General features: G+C 44.6%; 1 protein-coding gene across 1 annotated transcript in view; it reads right to left on the bottom strand.

Annotated features, from left to right (window-relative positions):
* RGS12 (regulator of G protein signaling 12) overlaps window positions 1–23,489 on the bottom strand; it is a 294,613-nt gene that overhangs the window by 73,094 nt on the left and 198,030 nt on the right. Inside the window, 5 exon segments of the mRNA XM_038745771.1 lie at window positions 1,435–1,511; window positions 3,096–3,249; window positions 4,374–4,553; window positions 12,890–13,033; window positions 18,383–18,475. Coding sequence (XP_038601699.1) covers window positions 1,435–1,511; window positions 3,096–3,249; window positions 4,374–4,553; window positions 12,890–13,033; window positions 18,383–18,475 — 648 coding nt within the window.

Genomic DNA, 23,489 nt, shown 5'->3' with positions numbered 1-23,489 from the left:
GAAGCAAGTTTGAGAAAACTTGAGAACTTGAGAAGAAGCGTGGCTCAGTGGAAAGAGCCCGGGCTTTGGAGTCAGAGGTCATGGGTTCAAATCCCAGCTCCGCCAACTGTCAGCTGTGTGACTTTGGGCAAGTCACTTAACTTCTCTGTGCCCCAGTGACCTCATCTGTAAAATGGGGATTAAGACTGTGAGCCCCCCGTGGGACAACCTGATCACCTTGTTACCTTCCCAGCGCTTAGAACAGTGCTTTGTACATAGTAAGCACTTAATAAATGCCATTATTATCATTATTATTGTTATTATTATTAAAGCCCTGGCATACTGTGTTCACAAAACGGTTGTTCCTTGTTGTGCTGTTGTAACTGCAGACCCATGCATACACCTCTAGACAGTCCTCTAGACTGTAAATTCGTTGAGGGCGGGGAATGTGTCTGTTATATTGTGTTGTACTCTCCCAAGTGCTTAGTACACTGCTCTGCACACGGTAAGCTCTCAATAAATACAATTGACTGACTGATCTCAATGCACTTTGGGGCAAAAATTGCCGGCCTGCACAGTTTTGTGGTCCTAAGTGAAACTTCCAGACTTGAAAATTCTGACGTGCCCACAAAACCTTCCAGGCTTCTTAAATGAGTCGCTACAAAGAACTGTTAGAAAGGTTGCGGATTACAGCAGAAGACAGGACGTCATCTATTGGAGTTGAATATGAATATGGAGTGGCTCATTCATTCATTCAATCGTATTTACTGAGCACTTACTGTGTACACAGCACTGTACTAAGAGCTTGGAAAGTACAATTCGGCAACAAACAGAGACAATCCCTACCCAACAACGGGCTCACAGTCTAGAAGGGGGGAAACAGACAACAAAACAAGTAGACAGACATCAATAGCATCAATATAAAAAAAAACAGAATTACAGCTATACACACATCATTAATAAAATAAATAGAATAATAAATATTTACATATATGCACAAGTGCTGTGGGGCGGGGAGGGGGGTTGAGCAGAGGGAGAGCAGAAGAAAAGGGGGGCTCAGTCTGGGAAGGCCTCCTGGAGGAGGTGAGTTCTCAGTAGGGCTTTGAAGGGAGGAAGAGAGCTAGTTTGGTGGATGTGTGGAAGGAGGGCATTCCAGGTAAGGGGAAAGATGGGGGCCGGGGGTCGACGGTGGGACAGGCAAGAATGAGGCCCAGTGAGAAGGTTAACGGTGGCAGAGGAGCGGAGTGTGCAGGCTGGGATGGAAAAGGAGAGAAGGGAGGTGAGGTAGGAGGGAGCAAGGGGATGGACAGCTTTGAAGCCAACAGTGAGGAGCTATGAATCGGAAATGACTCGAAAGCACTTAATAATATGAAAAGAAGAAAGAACCAATCTCCTAAGCGTCTCCATTTTCAAGAAAGTTTCCCATTTTCCCTCCTGGAAAACCATTCCGCTTACCAGTTCAAGACTTGCAGAAGATGACATAGAGCCCTGGGATTCGCGTCGATACAATCCTCCATTAGGGTGAGGAGAATCTTGGCCGGGAAACAAAGAGAGATTTGGCCGGGTTAGTCATGGCTGGGGTTTTTTTATTAATTGATTAATTAACGTTGGTATTTGTTAAGCGATTCCCAAGGACTGTTCGAAGGCTGGGAGAGATACAAGGTGATCATCATCATCGATCGTATTTATTGAGCGCTTACTGTGTGCAGAGCACTGTACTAAGCGCTTGGGAAGTACAAGTTGGCAACATATAGAGACAGTCCCTACCCAACAGTGGGCTCACAGTCTAAAAGGGGCTCACAGTCTAAAAGGTGACCAGGTTGTCCCACGTGGGGCTCACAGTCTTAATCCCCATTTTACAGATGAGGGAACTGAGAAGAGAAGTGACTTGCCCAAGGTCACACAGCTGACAAGTGGCAGAGCCTGCATTAGAACCCACGTCCTCTGACTCCCAAGCCTGGGCTCTATCCATTCCCTCAAGATGTCCAAAGAAGTTAAGTGATTTGCCATGTTTACTCAGCAGATAAATGGAGCTGGGATTAGAACTCAGATCTTTCTGATTTACAGGCCCATGCTCAATCCACTAGATCACACTGCTGACAACATGTAAAGGAACAGAAAATATTAATAATCAATCGGTGGTATTTATTGAGTGCTTACTGCGTTAGAACACCGAACGAAGCACTAAAAAAACTGAAACTATCTGAAGGATTGCCTCAAGAATCTAGTTCTCTTTGGGACTATGGCTTGTATAAATTTATGAAAGTTCGTTTATTCTGAAAGCCACTGCAAGAGTCATTGGTCATCTGACACACACTGAGAACCGGATCTGGCTCTGACAGAAACACGTGGGCGATAAAACAAGATTACTCCCGGCCCTCAATTCAGACCCTGGCTCTGCCACATGTCTGCTGTGTGACCTTGGGCAAGTCGCTTCACTTCTCTGGGCCTCAGTTACCTCATCTGTAAAATGGAGATTAAGAGGGTGAGCCCCATGTGGGACAGGGACTGCATCCAACCTGATTAAGTTGCATCTACCCCAGCACTTAGAACAGTGCTTGGCACATAGTAAGTGCTTAACAAGTACCGTAGTTATTATTTGTAGCAGTAGAAGTTATTGCATTGTTGGGGAGGGATTGTCTCTATTTGTTGCTGAATTGTACTTTCCAAGCGCTTAGTACAGCGCTCTGCACACAGTAAGCGTTCAATAAATACAACTGAATGAATGAATATCTAAACAGGACCCCCTGGATAAAAAAAATGGAGGTGACATTTCTTGAACGATCACGCTTTATTTAATACTGCCCCAGAATACAGCGCTGTGAGAAGCAGCGTGGCCTAGTGAATAGAGCATCTCCCTCAGAGTCAGTAGGAACTGGGTTCTAATCCTGGCTTTGCTACTTGTCAGCTGTGTGACCTTGGGCAAGTCACTTCACTTCTCTGGGCCTCAAGTTACCTCATTCTGTAAAATAGGGATTAAGACTGTGAGCTCCATGTGGGACAGGGACTGTGTCAACATGATTACTTTTTACCTACCTCAGTGCTTAGAATAGTGCCTGGCACATAGTATGTGCTAAACAAATACCAAAAAAAAAAAATTAGATTATTGTACAAACCACTGTGAGGTTCACCACGGTCCTTTTTCTTTTGTGATCTCCCTGTACTCTTATTCCTTGACCACGAAAAAAAAGTCCCCTTTCGCCGTTTCTCAGTGTCCTCCTCTCCGGATTCTTCATTCAGGGATCGTCCTGACTTGGATTTTCCACTTAACTGTCATTCAAACAATGAGGAAACATATAATATTGAGAGCTCACCTCCTCCAGGAGGACTTCTCAGACTGAGCCCCCCTTTTCCTCTGCTCCTCCTCCACCTCCCTATCGCCCCAACACTCTCCCTCTACTCTACGCTCTTCCCTGCCCCACAGCACTTGGGTATATATGTATATATTTATTATTCTATTTATTTTATTAGTAATGTGTATATATCTATAATTCTATTTATCTATTTTGATACTCGATGCCTGTCTACTTGTTTGGTTTTGTTGTCTGCCTCCCCCTTCTAGACTGTGAACCCGTTGTTGGGTAGGGATTCATTCATTCAATCGTATTTATTGAGCGCTTGCTGTGTGCAGATCACTGTACTAAGCGCTTGGGAGTACAAGTTGGCAACATATAGAGAAGGTACCTACCCAACAGCAGGCTCACAGTCTAGAAGATTGTCTCGATCTGTTGCTGAATTATACTTTCCAAGCGCTTAGTACAGTGCTCTGCACACAGTAAGCACTCAATAAATACGACAATGAATGAACGAGTAATATAGGGTCAGGCCTCTTTAACCGTGAGCAACCTTTCATACTAGACGTGCCTCTATTATCTTGACTGCTCTGAACTAAGCAAAATGACCAATTTAAATGAAGTTGGGTCAGTTGAAAAATCTTGGAATTCTTTGGAATTCCTTTCATTCATTCAATTCCTTCAATCGTATCTATTGAGCGCTTACTGTGTGCGCAGCACTGTACTAAGCACTTGGAAAGTACAATTCGGCAACAGATCAAGACAATCCCTACCTAACAACGGGCTCACAGTCTAGAAGCGGGGAGACAGACAACAAAACAAAGCAAGTAGACAGGCATCAATAGCAAAACTTTGGAATTCTTTCCAGACGATCCCAGTTGATTATGGCAGTGTAGCTTCTAGCCTGCACAGCTAATGCCTTCAATCTTTTCCTCTCAGAGTCATACAAATGCTGACGAAATGTAATTGCGATACGCATCGTTTTCCTTTCTGTCACACAATCTCAACTCGAACCTGATATTTAACAAAGACTATACACACGCACATATATCCAGTGCAGGAAGTTAAAGCTAACCCAGTCAAAAAGCTAATACACGGCACCTTTTTGGGCGTGGAGACGCTGGAGCGATCCGAGTTAATACTGTGTTTAGAAGCCGGGCTGCTTGGAACCTGGTGTGAATCGGGGAGAGAGTGACCTTCTACCTCGGCCAAAATGCACTCTTGGTACAGTTGGGATTTCAGAAAGCGAGTGTAGCTATCAAACTTCATCAGGTTAAAAATCTGGAACGAAAAAATCAGTGGATTAAAAGAGTTCCATGACATTGAATCGTTCATTCACGTGTCTTTATTGAGCGCTTACTGCGTGCACAGCAAACATCAAGTGCACTTGACATAACCAGCTTTTTCCAGTCCCTTCTTTCATTCATTTCATTCAGAGAGCAGCGTGGCTCACTGGAAAGAGCCCGGGCTTTGGAGTCAGAGTTCATGGGCTCAAATCCCGGCTCTGCCAATTATCAGCTGTGTGACTTTTGGTTTTGTTCTCTGTCTCCCCCTTTTAGACTGTGAGCCCACTGTTGGGTAGGGACTGTCTCTATATGTTGCCAATTTGTACTTCCCAAGCGCTTAGTACAGTGCTCTGCACATGGTAAGCGCTCAATAAATACGATTGATGACGATGATGATGAAGTCACTTCACTTCTCTGTGCCTCAGTTACCTCTTCTGTAAAATGGGGGTTAAGACTGTGAGCCCCACATGGGACAAGCTGATCACCTTGTAACCTCTCCAGTGCTTAGAACAGTGCTTTGCACATAGTAAGCGCTTAATACATGCCATCATTATTATTGTTATTATTATTCATTCATTCATTCAATTACATTTATTGAGTGTTTACTGTGTGCACAGCACCGTACTAAGCGCTTGGGAAGTACAAGTTGGCAACACATAGAGACGGTTCCTACCCAACAACGGGCTCACAGTCTAGAAGGGGGAGACAGACAACAAAACAAAACATGTAGACAGGTGTCAAAGTCGTCAGAACAAATAGAATTAAAGCTACGTGCACATCAGTAACAAAATAAATAGAAGAGTAAATATGTACAAGTAAAATAAACAGAGTAATAAATCTGTACGAATATATACAAGTGCTGTGGGGCAGGGAAGGAGGTAGGGCTGGGGGGATGGGGAGGAGGAGAGGAAAAAGGGGGCTCAGTCTGGGAAGGCCTCCTGGAGGGGGTGAGCTCTCAGTAGGGCTTTGAAGGGAGGAAGAGAGCTAGTTTGGCGGATGTGTGGAGGGAGGGCATTCCGGGCCAGGGGAAGGACGTGGGCCGGGGGTCGACGGCAGGACAGGCGAGAACGAGGCCCAGTGGGGAGGTTAGCGGTGGCAGAGGAGCGGAGGGTGTGGGCTGGGCTGGAGAAGGAGAGAAGGGAGGTCGCTCCCTTTATTCATTCCTTCATTCATTCAATTGTATTTATTGAGCACTTACTGTGTGCAGCGCCCTATACTAAGCACTTGGGAAGTAAAAGTCGGCAACCAATAGAGATGGTCCCTACCCCACAACGGGCTCACAGTCTAGAAGGGGAAGATAGACAGCAAAACAAAACGTGTTTGTTTTGTTAGTTATTCACCACCTTCCTCAATCCCACAGTGCTCATGGCCATATCCATAATTTATTTATTTCCGTAATTTATTTATTTACTTATATTAATGTCTGTCTCCCCCCCTCTGGACTTTAGCTCGTTGTGGGCAGGGACTGTGTCTGTTATATTGTGTTGCAACCTCCCAAGTGCTTAGTCCAGTGCCCTGCACACAGTAAACACTTAACACGATCTATCAACAGAGCTGAGGTGCCTTTTCATTCATATATGAATGTTTGCATGTTTGTACATATGTACATATATATGTCTGTACATATTTATTACTCTATTTATTTTACTTGTCCATATCTATTCTATTTATTTTATTTTGTTAGTATGTTTGGTTTTGTTCTCTGTCTCCCCCTCTTAGACTGTGAGCCCACTGTTGGGTCGGGACTGTCTCTATATGTTGCCAACTTGTACTTCCCAAGCGCTTAGTACAGTGCTCTGCACACAGTAAGTGCTCAATAAATATGATTGACTGATTCATTCATATTTATTCATTCATTCATTCACTCAATCGCATTTATTGAGCGCTTACTGTGTGCAGAGCACTGTACTAAGCGCTTGGGAAGTACAAGTTGGCAACATATAGAGACGGTCCCTACCCAACAGCGGGCCTTCCTTCCTAATAATCAGACTGCCGACAACTTCACACTGTAGACAGCCAGCTGGGAGAGGATCCTCTGAGTCAAAAGGGTGAAGCGCCGTCAAGGGTTCTTCCCCCTCGTGAACAATATTTTTTGAGCAGTCAGTCAATCATATTTATTGAGCGCTTACTGTGTGCACTGTACTCGGCCCTTGGGAGAGTACAACAGAACAATAAACGGACACATTCCCTGCCCACAAGGCGCTTACAGTCTAGAGGGAGAAAAACACTAATGGAAATCAATCAGTTACAGATATTCATTCATTCAGTCGTATTTATTGAGTGCTTACTGAGTGCAAAGTACTGTACTAAGCTCTTGGGAGGGTACAATATGACAACCAACAGACACATTCCTGCCCACAACGAGCTCACAGTCCAGAGGGGGAGACAGACATTAGTATAAATAAATGAACAGATATATAAATAAACGACAGATATGTACAGATATATATATATATATATATATATATTATATATATATAGATATATAGATATATAGATATATAGATATACGTGCTATGGGGACGGGAGGGAGGATGTGGTGCGGGGGTGAGCAGGGTATGATTAAAGGGAGTTAGATGGGGTGAGGCGGAAGGGAGACCCAATTGCGTGTTCTTTTCTCTAGTGATGATGATGATGATGGTATTTGTTAAGCGCTTACTATGTGCCAAGCACTGTTCAAAGCACTGGGGTATATGTTGCCAACTTGTACTTCCCAAGCGCCTTAGTACAGTGCTCTGCTCACGGTAAGTGCTCAATAAGTCCGATTGAATGAATGAATGAATGAATGGGGTAGATACCAGGTCCCATGTGGGGTACACGGTCTTAATCCCCATTTGACAGATGAGGTAACTGAGGCCCGGAGAAGTGAAGTGACTTTCCCAAAGTCACACAGCAGACAAGCGGCGGAGTCGGGATTAGAACCCACTCGAGTGTGGTACAACTTCCAGAGGAAAATGAAGTCATATCAACAGTGACTAAGAAGTTGAAGAGAGAAACCCAAAGGGTCACCTATCTATCAATCAATCAATCAATCAATCAATCGTATTTACTGAGTGCTTACTGTGTGCAGAGCACTGTACTAAGCGCTTGGGAAGTACAAGCTGGCAACATATAGAGACAGTCCCTACCCAACAGTGGGCTCACAGTCTAGAAGGGGGAGGCAGAGAACAAAACCAAACATACTAACAAAATAAAATAAATAGAATAGATAGGTACAAGTAAAATAAATAAATAAATAGAGTAATAAATATGTACAAACATATATACATATATACAGGTGCTGTGGGGAAGGGAAGGAGGTAAGATGCGGGGGATGGTGAGGGGGACAAGTGGGAGAGGAAGGAAGGGGCTCAGTCATATTTATTCATTCGTTCATTCATTCAATCATATTTACTGAGCACCTACTGTGTGCAGAGCACTGCACTAAGTGCTTGGAAAGTACAATTCAGCAATAAAGGGAAACAATCCCTGCCCGCACCGGGCTTACGGTCTAGAAGGGGGGAGACAGACACCAGAACAAGTAAACAGGCATCACTATAAATGAATAGAAGTATAGATACATACATATCAAGACAACTAATCAGACGTCAATATAAATAAATAGAATTATCGATATACACATTTATACATAAGTGCTGTGGGGCGGGGACGGGGGAAGAGCAAAGGGAGAGAGTGGAGGTGATGCTCACCTCCTCCAGGAGGCCTTCCCAGACTGAGCCCCCTTTTTTCTCTCCTCCTCCCCATCCCTCCCGCCCTACCTCCTTCCCCTCCCCACAGCACCTGTATATATGTTTGTACAGATTTATTGCCCTATTTATTTTACTTGTACATATTTACTACTCTATTGATTTTGATAATGATGTGCATCTAGCTTTATTTCTATTTATTCTGCTGACTTGACACCCGTCCACATGTTTTGTGTTGTCTGTCTCCCCCTTCTAATAATAATAATGGCATTTATTAAGCGCTTACTATGTGCAAATCACTGTTCTAAGCGCTGGGGAGGTTACAAGGTGATCAGGTTGTCCCACGGGGGCGCTCACAGTCTTAATCCCCATTTTCCAGGTGAGGTAACCGAGGCACAGAGAAGTGAAGTGACTTGCCCAAAGCCACCCAGCTGACAGTTGGCGGAGCCGGGATTTGAACCCATGACCTCTGACTCCAAAGCCCGGGCTCTCTCCACCGAGCCATGCTGCTTCTAGACTGTGAGCCTGTTGTTGGGTAGGGACGTCTCTATATGTTGCCAACTTGTACTTCCCAAGCGCTTAGTACAGTGATCTGCACACAGTAAGCGCTCAATAAATACGATTGAATGAATGAATGAATGATGCGGAAGGGAGAGGGAGCTGAGGAATAGGGGGGCTTAGTATTTATTGTATAGTACTGTATGGTATTTATTGAGCACTTGGCTAACAAAATGGCCCAACCACAACAGAGGCCTAGTCCTGGACTCTGCTTACCTTTGTTGCCAACTTGTACTTCCCAAGCGCTTAGTACAGTGCTCTGCACACAGTAAGCACTCAATAAATACGATTGATTGATTGATTGATTCTACGACCTTCATCCAATCCTTGGCTTCTTAGATCAGACAGGGGATGACAGGCCTGGAGGCGCTGCATCTTTGGATCTTATGTTGCCAACTTGTACTTCCCAAGCGCTTAGTACAGTGCTCTGCTCACGTTAAGCGCTCAATGAATACGACTGCATGAACTGAATGAATGAATGCATGAATGGGCCACTCGGGAGGGATTTGCTCCCAGGACCTCTCTTTTATTATGATGGTATTTGTTATTCATAATAACAACAATAAGAATAGTAAGAGAGTAGTAGAGAAGCAGCGTGGCTCAGTGGAAAGAGCACGGGCTTTGGAGTCAGAGGTCATGGGTTCGAATCCCAGCTCCACCGCAAGTCTGCTGTGTGGCTTTGGGCAAGTCACTTAATTTCTCTGAGCCTCAGTGACCTCATCTGTAAAAATGGGGGTTAAGACTGTGAGACCCACGCGGGACAACTTGATCACACTGTATCCCCCCCCCAGCGCTTAGAACAGTGCTTTGCACATAGTAAGTGTTTAACAAATGCCATTATTATTAGTAGTAGTAGTAGTAACAATTATGGTGGTATTTGTTAAGTGCTTACTATGTGCCGGGCTCTGTACTAAGCGCTGGGGTGGATACTGCCACTTGTCAGCTGTGTGAACGTGGGCAAGCCACTTAACTTCTCTGTGCCTCCGTTCCCTCATCTGTACAATGGGGATGAAGACTGTGAGCCTCATGTGGGACAACCTGATCACACTGTATCCCCCCCAGCGCTAAGAACAGTGCTTCACACATAGTAAGCGCTTAACATATACCAACATTATTATTATTGCACATGGTAAGCCAACATTATTATTATTATTATTATTATTATTATTATCATTATTACAAGCAAATCGGGTTGGACGCAGTCCCTGTTCCACATAGGCTCGCAGTCTCCATCCCCGATTTACAGATGAGGGAACCGAGGCATGGAGAAGTGAAGTGACTTGCCCAAGGTCGCACAGCAGACAAGTGGCAGAGCCGGGATTCGAACCCATGATCTTCTGCTTCCCAGGCCCGGGCTCCACCCGCTATGCAAGGCTGCTTCTCTTTTCTCTAGCACGGTACAGTTCCCGCAAGAAAATGAGACCGTATCCACAGAGACCAAGAAGTTGAAGAGAGAAACCCAAAGTGTTGCTCATCTAATAATAATAATAACAATAATAATAATTGTGGTGTTTGTTAAGCGCTTACTATGTGCCAGGCACTGTATTATTATTATTATTATTATTATTATTATTACAAGCAAATTGGGTTGGACACGGTCCCTGTCCCACGTGGGGTTCACAGTCTCAAAACGCTAACAATGTGCTGAGCACTGGTGTAGAGAAGCAGCGTGGCTTAGTGGAAAGAGCCCGGGCTTGGGAGTCAGAGGTCGTGGGTTCTAATCCCAGCCCTGCCACTTGTCTGCTGCGTGACCTTGGGCAAGCCACTTCACTTCTCTGGGCCTCAGTGACCTCATCTGTGAAACGGGGATTTAATAATAATAATAATGATGGCATTTATTACGCGCTTACTATATGCAAAGCACTGTTCTAAGTGCTGGGGAGGTTACAAGGTGATCAGGTTGTCCCACGGGGGGCTCACAGTCTTCACCCCCATTTTACAGATGAGGGAACTGAGGCCAAGAGAAGTGAAGTGACTTGCCCAAAGTCACACAGCTGACAATTGGTGGAGCCGGGATTTGAACCCATAACCTCCTTCCTCTCCCCCTCCTCCCCCCTCCATCCCCCCGCCTTACCTCCTTCCCCTCCCCACAGCACCTGTATATGTTTGTACGTATTTATTACTCTATTTATTTTATTTGTACATATTTATTCTATTTATTCATTTTGTTAATATGTTTTGTTCTCTGTCTCCCCCTTCTAGACTGTGAGCCCACTGTTGGGTAGGGACTGTCTCTATATGTTGCCAACTTGTACTTCCCAAGCGCTTAGTACAGTGCTCTGCACACAGTAAGCGCTCAATAAATACCACTGAATGACTCCAAAGCCCGTGCTCTTTCCACTGAGCCACGCTGCTTCTCTGTGAGCCCCAAGTGGGCCAACCTGATCACCTTGTATCTACCCCAGCGCTTAGAACAGTGCTTGGCACATAGTAAGCGCTTAACAAATACCATCATTATTATTAGACGACATAATAGGGTGGGGCCAGTCCCTGTCCCACGCGGAGTTCACAGTCTAAACAGGCGGGAGAACAGGCGTTGAATCTGATCTCACAGATGAGGAAAATGAAGCACAGAAAAGCTAAGTAACTTGTCCAAGGTGACCCAGCAGGCAATTGGCAGGATTTGAACCCAGGTCCTCTGACTCCCAGTGCTCTTTCCACTGGGCCCGCTGTTTCTCTTTTCTTTAGTACAACTCCCAGAGGAAAATGAGACCATCACAACAGTGAAGAAGACGCTGAAGAGAGAAACCCAAAGTGTCGCTTATCTATCAAGCAGTCGTACTTATTGAGCACTTACCGTGTGCAGAGCACTGTACTAAGCGCTTGGGAGAGTATAACTGTACAACAGAGACATCCCCTGCCCACAGTGAGCTTAGAGTCTAGAGGCTGTAATGGCCATCCTGAAATGGCAGGGATTCATTCCTTCAATCGTATTTATTCAGCGCTTACTGTGTGCAGAGCACTGTACTAAGCGCTTGGAAACTACAGTTTGGTAACAGATAGAGACAATCCCTACACAACAATAGGCTCACATTGGTGGCATTTATTGGTAGCTTTTATTAAGCATCCGTATAAAACAGCGTCCCATATCCAACGCTTGGGAAATGCCGAAAGAAGAAGCGATTGTGGTAATAAATAACTGTGGTATTTCTTAAGCACTTCCTATGTGCCAGGGCACTGTGCTAAGTGCTGAGGTAAACACAAGGTAATTGGGTTGGATAAAGCCTCTGTCCCACATGGGGCGCGCAGTCTTCATCCCCATTTTACAGGTGAGGTAACTGAGGCACAGAGAAGTGAGGCAATTTGCCCAATGTCACATAGCAGACAGGTGGTGGAGTCAGGATTAGAACCCACATCCTTCTAACGCCCAGGCCTGGGCTCTTTCCACTAGGCCACGCTGCTTCTCACTAATAATAATAATTGTGGTATTTGTTAATAACTTACTACGCGCCAAGCACTGGGCTAAGCGCTGGGGTATATTACAAGATCATCATACGCCTCTTTTAGACTGTGAGCCCACTGTTGGGTAGGGACTGTCTCTATATGTTGCCAATTTGTACTTCCCAAGCGCTCAGTACAGTGCTCTGCACATCGTAAGCGCTCAATAAATACCATTGATGATGATGATGATGATGATATTGATGCCTGTTTACATTTATTGATGCCTGTCTCCCCTCCCTAGATGGTGAGCCCGTTGTGGGCAGGGATCCTCTCTCTTTACTGCTGATTGTACTTCCCAAGCGCTTAGTACAGTGCTCTGCACATAGTAAGCGCTCAAGAAATAGAATCGTTTGAATGAATGAATGAATGAATAACGGAGATGCCCTTATGTGCTACATTCATTCAGTCATTCAATCAATCGTATTTATTGAGCGCTTACTGTGTGCACAGCACTGTACTAAGCGCTTGGGAAGCCAATCCCAACACAAGTTTGACGTAGAAGGGAGCGGGAGAAGAGGAAATGAGGGTTTAGCATTGCTCACTTTCATCGGCACTCTCCCAGAAGGCATTTTAACAGAAGGAAATCTAAAAATCCACGGGCGGACGCGCGGACGATCCAGAGTTGTCCACTAATTCCAATAAATACCTGAAGCTGCTGCTCCTTGAACATATCCGGATGCGGGGCGTTGAGGATGTCGTCGGCTAGCTGGGCCTGGCTATCGATGTTAACTGGCATGGTGGCTTTGCTACATAAGAATTTACTAAAAATCTCCCGGGCCCTGTAAGAAAGCTAAAAAACAAATTGGATTTAGAAGAAATGTGCTTTTCTGGGTCTTTGTTATTCATCCGATAGGAATTCACAGCGACACTGGGCGGAATCTGGAATCCAATTAAATGCACATCTTTCCATTTCTTTATAATGATGATGGCATTTGTTAAGCACTTACTACGTGCCAAGCACTGTTCTAAGCGCTGGGGTAGACACAAGGTCAGGAGAAGCAGCGTGGCTCAGTGGAAAGAGCGCGGGCTTGGGAGTCAGAGGTCATGGGTTCGAATCCCACCTCCCCCACGTCTGCTGTGTGACCTTGGGCAAGTCACTTAACTTCTCTATACCTCAGTTCCCTCATCTGTAAAATGGGGATTAAGACGGTGAGCCCCACATGGGACAACCTCATCACCTTGTATTCCCCCTCCAGCGCTTAGAACAGTGCTTTGCACATAGTAAGTGCTTAACAAATTCCAACATTATTATTATTATTATTATTTAGGAGGAACGCGCTTTTATGGGTCTTTGTTATTCATCCGATAGGAATTCACAGTGACACTGTACGGAATCTGAAATCCAATTAAATGTACATCTTTCCATTTCTTTATAATAATGATGGTATCTGTTAAGCACTTACTATGTGCCAAGCACTGTTCTAAGTGCTGGGGTAGACACAAGGTCAGGAGAAGCAGCGTGGCTCAGTGGAAAGAGCACGGGCTTGGGAGTCAGATGTCATGGGTTCGAATCCTGACTCCGCCACTTATTGGCTGTGTGACTTTGGGCAAGTCACTTAACTTCTCTGTGCCTCAGTTACCTCATCTGTAAAATGGGGATTAAGATTGTGAGCCCCAGGTGGGACAACCTGATCACCTTGTATCCCCCCCCAGAGCTTAGAACCGTGCTTTGCACATAGTAAGCGCTTAATAAATGCCATTAAAAAAAAAAAAGGTCATCAGGTTGTCCCAAGTGGGGCTCACAGTCGTAATCCCCATTTTACAGATGAGGGAACTGAGGCACAGAGAAGTGAGGTGACTTGCCCAAAGTCACACAGCTGACGAGTGGCGGGGTCGGGAACCCACAACCTCTGAATCCCAAGCCCGGGCTCCTTCCACTAAGCCACGCTGCTTCTCCTTCGTCATCAAAGATAAGGAAGGATGTGAAGATATACATTTAATCAAATAAAGATAAAAAAGGATCCATGGAACGATTGAAAAGTGTTTAAAGAAGATTTAGTTGCAAAGGTAAACAGAATGCATTTTGCTTTGTTGTCTGTCTCCCCCCTTCTAGACTGCGAGCCCACTGTTGGGTAGGGACTGTCTCTATATGTTGCCAACTTGTACTTCCCAAGCGCTTAGTATAGTGCTCTGCACACAGTAAGCGCTCAATAAATACGATTGATGATGATGATGATGATGATCTGTTGCCGAATTGTACTTTCCAAGTGCTTAGTACAGTGCTCTGCACGCAGGAAGCATTGAATAAATACGACTGAATGAATGAATTCCTGCCATTTCAGGATTGCCATTGCAGTCTCTAGACTTTAAGCTCACTGTGGGCAGGGGATGTCTCTGTTATACACTGTTATACTCTCCCAAGCGCTTAGTACAGTGCTCTGCCCACAGTAAGTGCTCAATAAATACAATTGACTGACTGATGTCACCCTGGAATTCACAACCCAGAAATTTCCTCGGGCGACTGGATCTTTTGGCCACTGTTGTCTTTTGCCCAACAGATCATAAAGGAAAGCAAGTACCTTTATGTACCTTTGTACATATTTATTACTCTATTTATTTATTTATTTTACTTGTACATATCTATTCTATTTATTTTATTTTGTTAGTATGTTTGGTTTTGTGCTCTGTCTCCCCCTTTTAGACTGTGAGCCCACTATTGGGTAGGGACTGTCTACTATATGTTGCCGACTTGGACTTCCCAAGCGCTTAGTACAGTGCTCTGCACACAGTAAGCGCTCAATAAATATGATTGATGATGTTGATGATGATGATGATGAATACGCTACTGCGTGCCTGGGCCCGGACGGTAAAAGAAGTACTAAATCTGATAAGATCGTGAGCCCCCCTTCTAGACTGGAAGCCCGTCGTTGGGTAGGGACTGTCTCTAGATGTTGCCGACTTGTACTTCCCAAGCGCTCAGTACAGCTCTCTGCACACAGTAAGCGCTCAATAAATACGACTGAGTGAATGAATGAATAATAATAATAACAAGAATAATAATATTGGTATTTGTTAAGCGCTTACTATGTGCCAGGCACTGTTCTAAGCGCCGGGGTGGATATCAGCAAATCGGGTTGGACACAGTCCCTGACTCACATGGGGCTCAGGATCAATCAATCAATCAATCAATCGTATTTATTGAGCGCTTACTATGTGCAGAGCACTGTACTAAGTGCTTGGGAAGTACAAATTGGCAACACATCTTGGCAACACAACACAACACAACACAAATTGGCAACACAAATTGGCAACACATCCAACAACAGGATCTTTGTGAATCACATGAGGAAGCTCATATTTCTCGGGCAGAGTTTGCAAAACTCAGGAAAGGGAGAGGATAAGCATCTCCTACATAGTCACGCCAACCCTTCACAGGCCAGATTCGGCCATCCAGGGACTTACTAATTTTTCTTTTTAATGGTATTTGTTAAGCACTTACTGTGTGACAGGCACTGCACTACTACTAATAATGTTGGTAATGATAATAATAATAATGATGGCATTTGTTCAGCGCTTACTATGTGCAAAGCACTGTTCTAAACGCTGGGGGGGGGGTACAAAGTGATCAGGTTGTCCCACGTGGGGCTCACAGTCTTAATCCCCATTTTACAGATGAGGGAACTGAGGCTCAGAGAAGTTAAGCGACTTGCCCAAGGTCACACAGCTGACATGTGGCGGAGCCGGGATTCGAACCCACGACCTCTGACTCCAAAGCCCATGCTCTTTCCACTGAGCCACGCTGCTTCTACTTGTTAAGCGCTTACTATGTGCCTAGCACTGCTCTAAGCGCTGGGTTGGACACAGTCCATGCCCCACATGGGGCTCACAGTTTTCATCCCGATTTTCCAGGTGAGGTAACTGAGGCCCAGAGAATCAATCAATCAATCAATCAATCGTATTTCTTGAGCACTTACTGTGTGCAGAGCACTGTACTAAGCGCTTGGGAAGTAGAAGTTGGCAACATATAGAGACAGTCCCTACCCAACAGTGGGCTCAGAGAAGTGATGCGACTCGCCCAAGGTCACGCAGCCGACAAGTACCGAACCCGAGATGTTAACAGGGATTTCCGCGAATTGCCCAAACCAGTGCTTCTGGAGACAATTCCCCTCCCTCAACTTGAGCTGCCCGGCGAAAATCCCATTGCAATCAATCAACCCGTACTTACTGAACGCTTTTTGCAGCTAGCTATGTGCAGAGCACTGTGCTAAGCACTTGGGAGAGTATAATACTTAGTACAGTGCTTGGAGCTCTGCTCCCAGAAGACACTGATGACACCGCCTGACTGACGTCAGCGTGTCTATTTCCTCCCCAACCGTATTCCGGACTATTCGCTCCTTCCGAAATCCCCTGTGGTTAGTTGACTAATAAAGGGAATTCAATTACAGCCGCAAAATGCATGGCTTCTCCCATCCAGAGCCCGAGCTGTGGAGTCAGAGGTCGTGGGTTCAAATCCCGGCTCCGCCAATTGTCAGGTGTGTGACTTTGGGCAAGTCGCCTCGGTTACCTCATCTGTAAAATGGGGATTCAGAGTGTGAGGACAACCTGATCACCTTGTAACCTCCCCAGCGCTTAGCGCTTAGAATAGTGCTTTGCATCATCATCAATCGTATTTACTGAGCGCTTACTGTGTGCAGAGCACTGTACTAAGCGCTTGGGAAGTACAAGTTGGCAACATATAGAGACGGGCCCTACCCAACAGGGGGCTCACAGTCTAAAAGGGGGAGACAGAGAACAAAACCAAGCATACTAACAAAATAAAATAAATAGAATAGATAGAATAAATAGAATAGTAAGCGCTTAATAAATGCCACTATTATTATTATTATTATCTGAATTCAAAATGCAGTTAGGATAAACCACTTCTGACTGCCATTTCCTCCCTCCCTCCCATCTCCATCTTTGTGACTCGCTCTGGTCTCCTCCTCTACCTTTCTGTTCCACTGAGAATCAGGCAGAGTGTTGGGGATGGTATATATCTGTACAATAATAATAATTATTATTATTACGGTATTTGTTAAGCGCTTACTATGTGCCCAGCACTGTTCTAAGCACCAGGGTAGAAACAAGGTTATCAAGTTGGGGCCCACTTGGGGCTCAGAGTCTCGATCCCCATTTTACAGATGAGGGAACTGAGGCCCAGAGAATGGAAGTGACTTGCCCAAGATCATACACCAGACATGTGGCGGAACAGGATTAAAACCCAAGACCTCCTCACTCCCAGGCCCGTGTTCTATCCGCTACGCCATGCAGTGTGTACATAGCTGTAATTTTATTTATCTACCTATTGATTTATTTATCTAGACGATAAGCTCACTGTGGGCAGGGAAAGTGTCTGATCTATTGTTCTACTGTACTCTCCCAAGCGCTGAGTACAGTGCCCTGCACACAATAAGCGCTCAATAAATACGACTGACTGACTGACTTTGTCTAAATGACATACAGCATCAATTGCTACACATTTCTTAAACTTCTTCAGTAATAATAATAATAATAATGATGGCATTTATTAAGCGCTTACTATGTGCAAAGCACTGTAAGTGCTGGGGAGGTTACAAGGGGATCAGGTTGTCCCACGGGGGGCTCACAGTCTCCATCCCCATTTTACAGATGAGGGAACTGAGGCCCAGAGAAGTGAAGTGACTTGCCCAAAGTCATACAGCTGACAATTGGTGGAGCCGGAATTTGAACCCGTGACCTCTGCCTCCAAAGCCTGGGCTCTTTCCACTGAGCCATGCTGCTTCTCAATGGAGTCTAATTCTCCTTTTTCTTTATATATTTTCCAATGAAATAGCTGATCATCTGACAGGGAGATTCAACTGCTACAGCATTTGGAAAAATTTCAATCAATCAATGGTATTTATTGAGCGCTTACTGTACACAGAGCACTGTACTAAGCACTTGGAAGAGCACAATACAATGGAGTGGATAGACACTCCAGTCTGTAGACCTCAAACGAATACTAACGTTTCCTGAAGCATTTCATAAAAGCAGAAGATTTTCAAAAGTTATTGACACTTTCAAAGCCTACCTTTTCCAAATAAAGTAGATCTTAACCCTCCACTGAACTCCCTTCCCGTGCAACAAACATAAACATTTCAGCATCTTCAACTGGTCACTTTATGGATGTAGTTCACATTACCTCTTTTTTGTCATGGGCAGGAACATGGTTAAAATATTCGCAGGCCTGCCAGAATAAAATATTTTCTTCACTAAATTCCTTCCTCAGAAAATCCTGGAAAAAGAAGGAGACGTGAAAGATTAAAATCAAACCGCTACTCGAGTGATTGGGGGCGATCCAAGAAGGTGAGGGCGCGATCGGAAAACGATCTGGAAAGATGAAGTCTGAGAGGGGAGGTGTCGAAGGAAATCACAAAAACGTCTGGTGAGTTGTTGTTCACCACATAATAATAATGATAACGATGAGGAAGGTATTTGTTAAGTGCTTACTATGTGCCAAGCACTGATCTAAGCGCTGGGGGGGATACAAGGTAATCAGGTCATCCCACATGGGGCTCACAGTCTTCATCCCCATTTTACAGATGAGGGAACCGAGGCCCAGAGAAGTGAAGTGACTCTCCCAAAGTCACACAGCGGACAAGTGGCAGAGCCAGGATTAGAACTCATAACTTCTGACCCCCAAGCCCGGGCTCTTTCCACTGAGCCGCACTGCTTCATCAAATCCCACAAGCACACAATGGACGGGGGAACTGTCAGCTCGCTGTGGGCAAGGAACGTGTCTGTTTATTGTTACACTGCCTCCTCCCAAGCGCTTAGTACAGTGCTCTGCACACAGGAACCGCTCAGTAAACAGGGGTGGGGAGAGGGGAGAGAAAGCCCCGTGGAAGCGTGAAAGTTGGCGGTTCAACACGACATAGAATGAAAGAAAAACCAAACTAAAATGGTGGTCAAATAATAATAATAACAATTTTGGTATTTATTAAGCACTTACTACGTGCCAAGCACTGTTCTAAGCACTGGGTAGATAACAAGGTCATCAGCTTGTCCCACATGGGACTCATAGTCTTAATCCCCGTTTTCCAGATGAGGGAACTGAAGCACAGAGACGTGAAGTGACTTGCCCAAAGTCACACAGCTGATAAGCGGCGGAGCCAGGATTAGAACCCATGACCTCTGACTCCCGAACCCGGGCTCTTTCCACTGAGCCACGCTGCTTCTCTAAACGGTGGGAAGCACTTTGACCTAGTGGAAAAGAGCCCGGGCCAGAGAGTTGGAAGACTTGAGTTCTAATCCTGGCTCTGTGTGACCTTGGGCAGGTCGTAACGTCTCTGTGTCTCCATTACCTAATCTGTCAAATGGGGATTAAGACAACGAGCCCTATGTGGGACAGGGACTGGTTCTAATCTGATTATCTGGTCTCTTCCCCAGCACTTAATACAGTGCCTGGCGCACAGTAAGTGCTCAGCAGATATTTTAAAACCAAATACGGAATCTGGGCTCAGTCAGGTGGGCAGAACAAAAATATCAGAAGGTTAAAAAGAAGGTTTGGATCACCAGGGGAGAGAGACTTACAGGGAAAAGCTGGGGTGATAGGTGGAGTATCCTTAATAAAAATCAAGAGGAGAGCAGAAGACACCATCACCCCATTCTTTGTAGCGTCCAGTTGCTGTCGGCAATTCATTTATTCATCATCAATCGTATTTATTGAGCGGCAATGGACAGCTAGGCCTGGTGGACCACCAGTCTGGTTTACGAGTTCTTTGATCGATCAATCAATCAATCGTATTTATTGAGTGCTTACTGTGTGCAGAGCACTGTACTAAGCGCGGGATCGATGGGGGTCCCCCATCTCTCTCTTCTAGGCACTTGTGACTTTTCCATTCTCCCCTAATTCTCTGCGATTGTGACCTTCGTTCAGCCCGGTCAGTGACAATCAGGGCTCTACCAAACATCTTGCAAGACCAAGAGATAGCAGGACTTCATTCATTCATTCCTTCAACCGTATTTATTGAGCGCTTACTGTGTGCAGGGCCCTGTGCTAAGCGCTTGGGAACTACATGTCGGCAACGTATGGAGACAGTCCCTACCCTACAACAGGCTCACAGTCTAGAAGGGGGAGACAGACAACAAAGCAAAACATGTCGACTGGTGTCAAAATCGTCAGAACAAATGGAATTATAGCTAGGTGCACATCGTTAACAAAATAAATGTAATAGTAAATATGTACAAGTAAAATGAATAGAGTAATAAATTTTAATAATAATAATAATTTTAAATTTTAGTAATAAAGTGCTGTGGGGAGGGGAAGGAGGTAGGACGGGGGGGCAGATGGGGAAGAGGAGAGAAAAAAGGGGGCTCAGTCTGGGAAGGCCTCCTGGAGGAGGTGAGATTGTGACATTTCTATTCTCCCATGATTGTGACCTTGGTTCAGCCCCATCAGTGACAATTAGAGCCCTATCAATCATCTTGCAAGACCAAGAGATAGCAGGATTTCCATGGATTTACCTTGGGCCTCTCCCCTTAAGAGTGAAAAGTAAGAATAATAATAATAATAATGGTGGCATTTGTTAAGCGTCTACTATGTGCCGAGCACTGTTCAAAGTGCCGGGGAAGATACGAGGTCATCAGGTTGGCCCACGTGGGGCTCTCAGTCTTAATCCCCATTCTGCAGATGAGGTAACTGAGGCTCAGAGAAGTGAAGTGACTTGCCGAAACTGACAAGTGGGGGAGCCGGGATTAGAACCCATGACCTCGGACTCCCGAGCCCGGGCTCCTTCCACTAAGCCACGCGGCTTCTCAAAAGTAATGAGTAGTTACTTTGTCTTCGATCTACACATTTCTGAATAAGGCCAACTCTTTTTTTTTTTCTGTATTTGTTAAGCTCTTACTTTGTGCCGGGTACTGGACTAAATACTCAAGTAAATACAATCTCATCACGTTGGACGGACACATATCGACATCCCACTTGGGGCTCACTGACTTGATCCCCATTTTTCAGTTGAGGAAACTGAAGCCCAGAGAAGGTGAGTGATTTGCCCAAAGTCACAAAGCGGACGCGTGGCGGGGCTTACATCTAGAGGGGGAGACTCCGGTTATTAGAAATAAATAAATGACAGACACGGACATAAGTGCGCTCAATAGATACGATTGAATGAATGAATGAATATGTATATATGTTTGTATGCATTTATTACTCTATTTTATTTGTACATATTTATTCTATTTATTTTGTCAATATGTTTCGTTTTGTTGCCTGTCTCCCCCTTCTAGGCTGTGAGCCCACTGTTGGGTAGGGACCGTCGCTATATGTTGCCAACTTGTACCTCCTAAGTGCTTAGTACAGTGCTCTGCACACAGTAAGCGCTCAATAAATATGATTGAATGAATGAATGAATATGTATATATGTTTGTTGGATTTATTACTCTATTTTATTTGTACATATTTATTCTATTTATTTTGTTAATATGTTTCATTTTGTTGCCTGTCTCCCCCTTCTAGGCTGTGAGCCCACTGTTGGGTAGGGACCGTCGCTATATGTTGCCAACTTGTACCTCCTAAGCGCTTAGTACAGTGCTCTGCACACAGTAAGCGCTCAATAAATACGATTGAATGAATGAATGAATATGTATATATGTTTGTTGGATTTATTACTCTATTTTATTTGTACATATTTATTCTATTTATTTTGTTAATATGTTTCGTTTTGTTGCCTGTCTCTCCCTTCCAGGCTGTGAGCCCACTGTTGGGTAGGGACTGTCTCTATATGTTGCCAACTTGTACCTCAAAAGCGCTTAGTACAGTGCTCTGCACACAGTAAGCGCTCAATAAATACGATTAAATGAATGAATATGTATATATGTTTGTATGCATTTATTACTCTATTTTATTTGTACATATTTATTCTATTTATTTTGTTAATATGTTTCGTTTCATGGTCTGTCTCCCCCTTCTAGGCTGTGAGCCCACTGTTGGGTAGGGACCGTCTCTATATGTTGCCAACTTGTACCTCCCAAGCGCTTAGTACAGTGCTCTGCACACAGTAAGTGCTCAATAAATAAGATTGAATGAATGAATGAATGAATATGTATATATGTTTGTATGTATTTATTACTCTATTTTATTTGTACATGTTTATTCTATTTATTTTATTTTGTTAATATGTTTCGTTTTGTTGTCTGTCTCCCCCTTTTCAGACTGTGAGCCCGCTGTTGGGTAGGGACCGTCTCTATATGTTGCCAACTTGTACTTCCCAAGCGCTTAGTACAGTGCTCTGCACACAGTAAGCGCTCAATAAATACGATTGAATGAATAAGTGCTGTGGATCTGGGAAGGGGGATGAGTAAAGGGAGCAAGTCAGGACGATGCAGGAGGAAGTGGAAGAAAAGGAAATGAAGGTTTAGTTGGGGAAGGCCTCTTGGAGGAGAGGTGATTTCAGTATGGCTTTTGAAGGCAGGGAGAGTAATTACTAATAATAATGATAATGATAATAATGTTGGTATTTGTTAAGCGCTTACTATGTGCAAAGCACTGTTCTAAGCACTGGGGAGGATACAAGGTGATCAGGTGGTCCCACGCCATTTTACAGATGAGGTAACTGAGGCCCAGAGAAGTTAAGTGGCTTGCCCAAGGTCACACAGCTGACAAGTGGCTGAGCGGGGATTCGAACCCATGACCTCTGGCTCCCAAGCCCGCACTCCTTATATTGAGCCATGCTGCTTCTTTGTGGCTTCTCAGTAATTGTCGGCCAGATATGAGGAGGGAGGACATTCCAGGCCGGAGCTTTAATTCTACTTGTTCTGATGACTTGACACCTGTCCACATGTTTTGTTTTGTTGTCTGTCTCCCCCTTCTAGACTGTGAGCCCATTGTTGGGTAGGGACCATCTCTACATGTTGCCAACTTGTACTTCCCAAGCCCTTAGTACAGTGCCCTGCACACAGTAAGTGCTCAATAAATACAACTGAATGAATGAATGAATGTGGGCCAGGGGTCGGTGGTGAGATAGCTGAAACTGTGGTACAGTATTATTAATAATAATAATTATGGTATTTGTTAATACCATACCATTTGTTAATCCCCCTTTTAGACTGTGAGCCCACTGTTGGGAAGGGACTGTCTCTATATGTTGCCAATTTGTACTTCCCAAGCGCTTAGTACAGTGCTCTGCACATAGTAAGCACTCAATAAATACGATTGATGATGATGATGATTTGTTAAGCGCTTACTATGTGCCAAGCACTGTTCTAAGCACTGGGGTAGATGCAAGGTAATCACGTTGTCCCACGTG

The sequence above is a fragment of the Tachyglossus aculeatus genome, chromosome 4 (genome assembly GCF_015852505.1).
Source record: "Tachyglossus aculeatus isolate mTacAcu1 chromosome 4, mTacAcu1.pri, whole genome shotgun sequence".
Classification (NCBI taxonomy): domain Eukaryota; kingdom Metazoa; phylum Chordata; class Mammalia; order Monotremata; family Tachyglossidae; genus Tachyglossus; species Tachyglossus aculeatus.
This window is presented reverse-complemented; position numbering and strand designations above follow the sequence as displayed.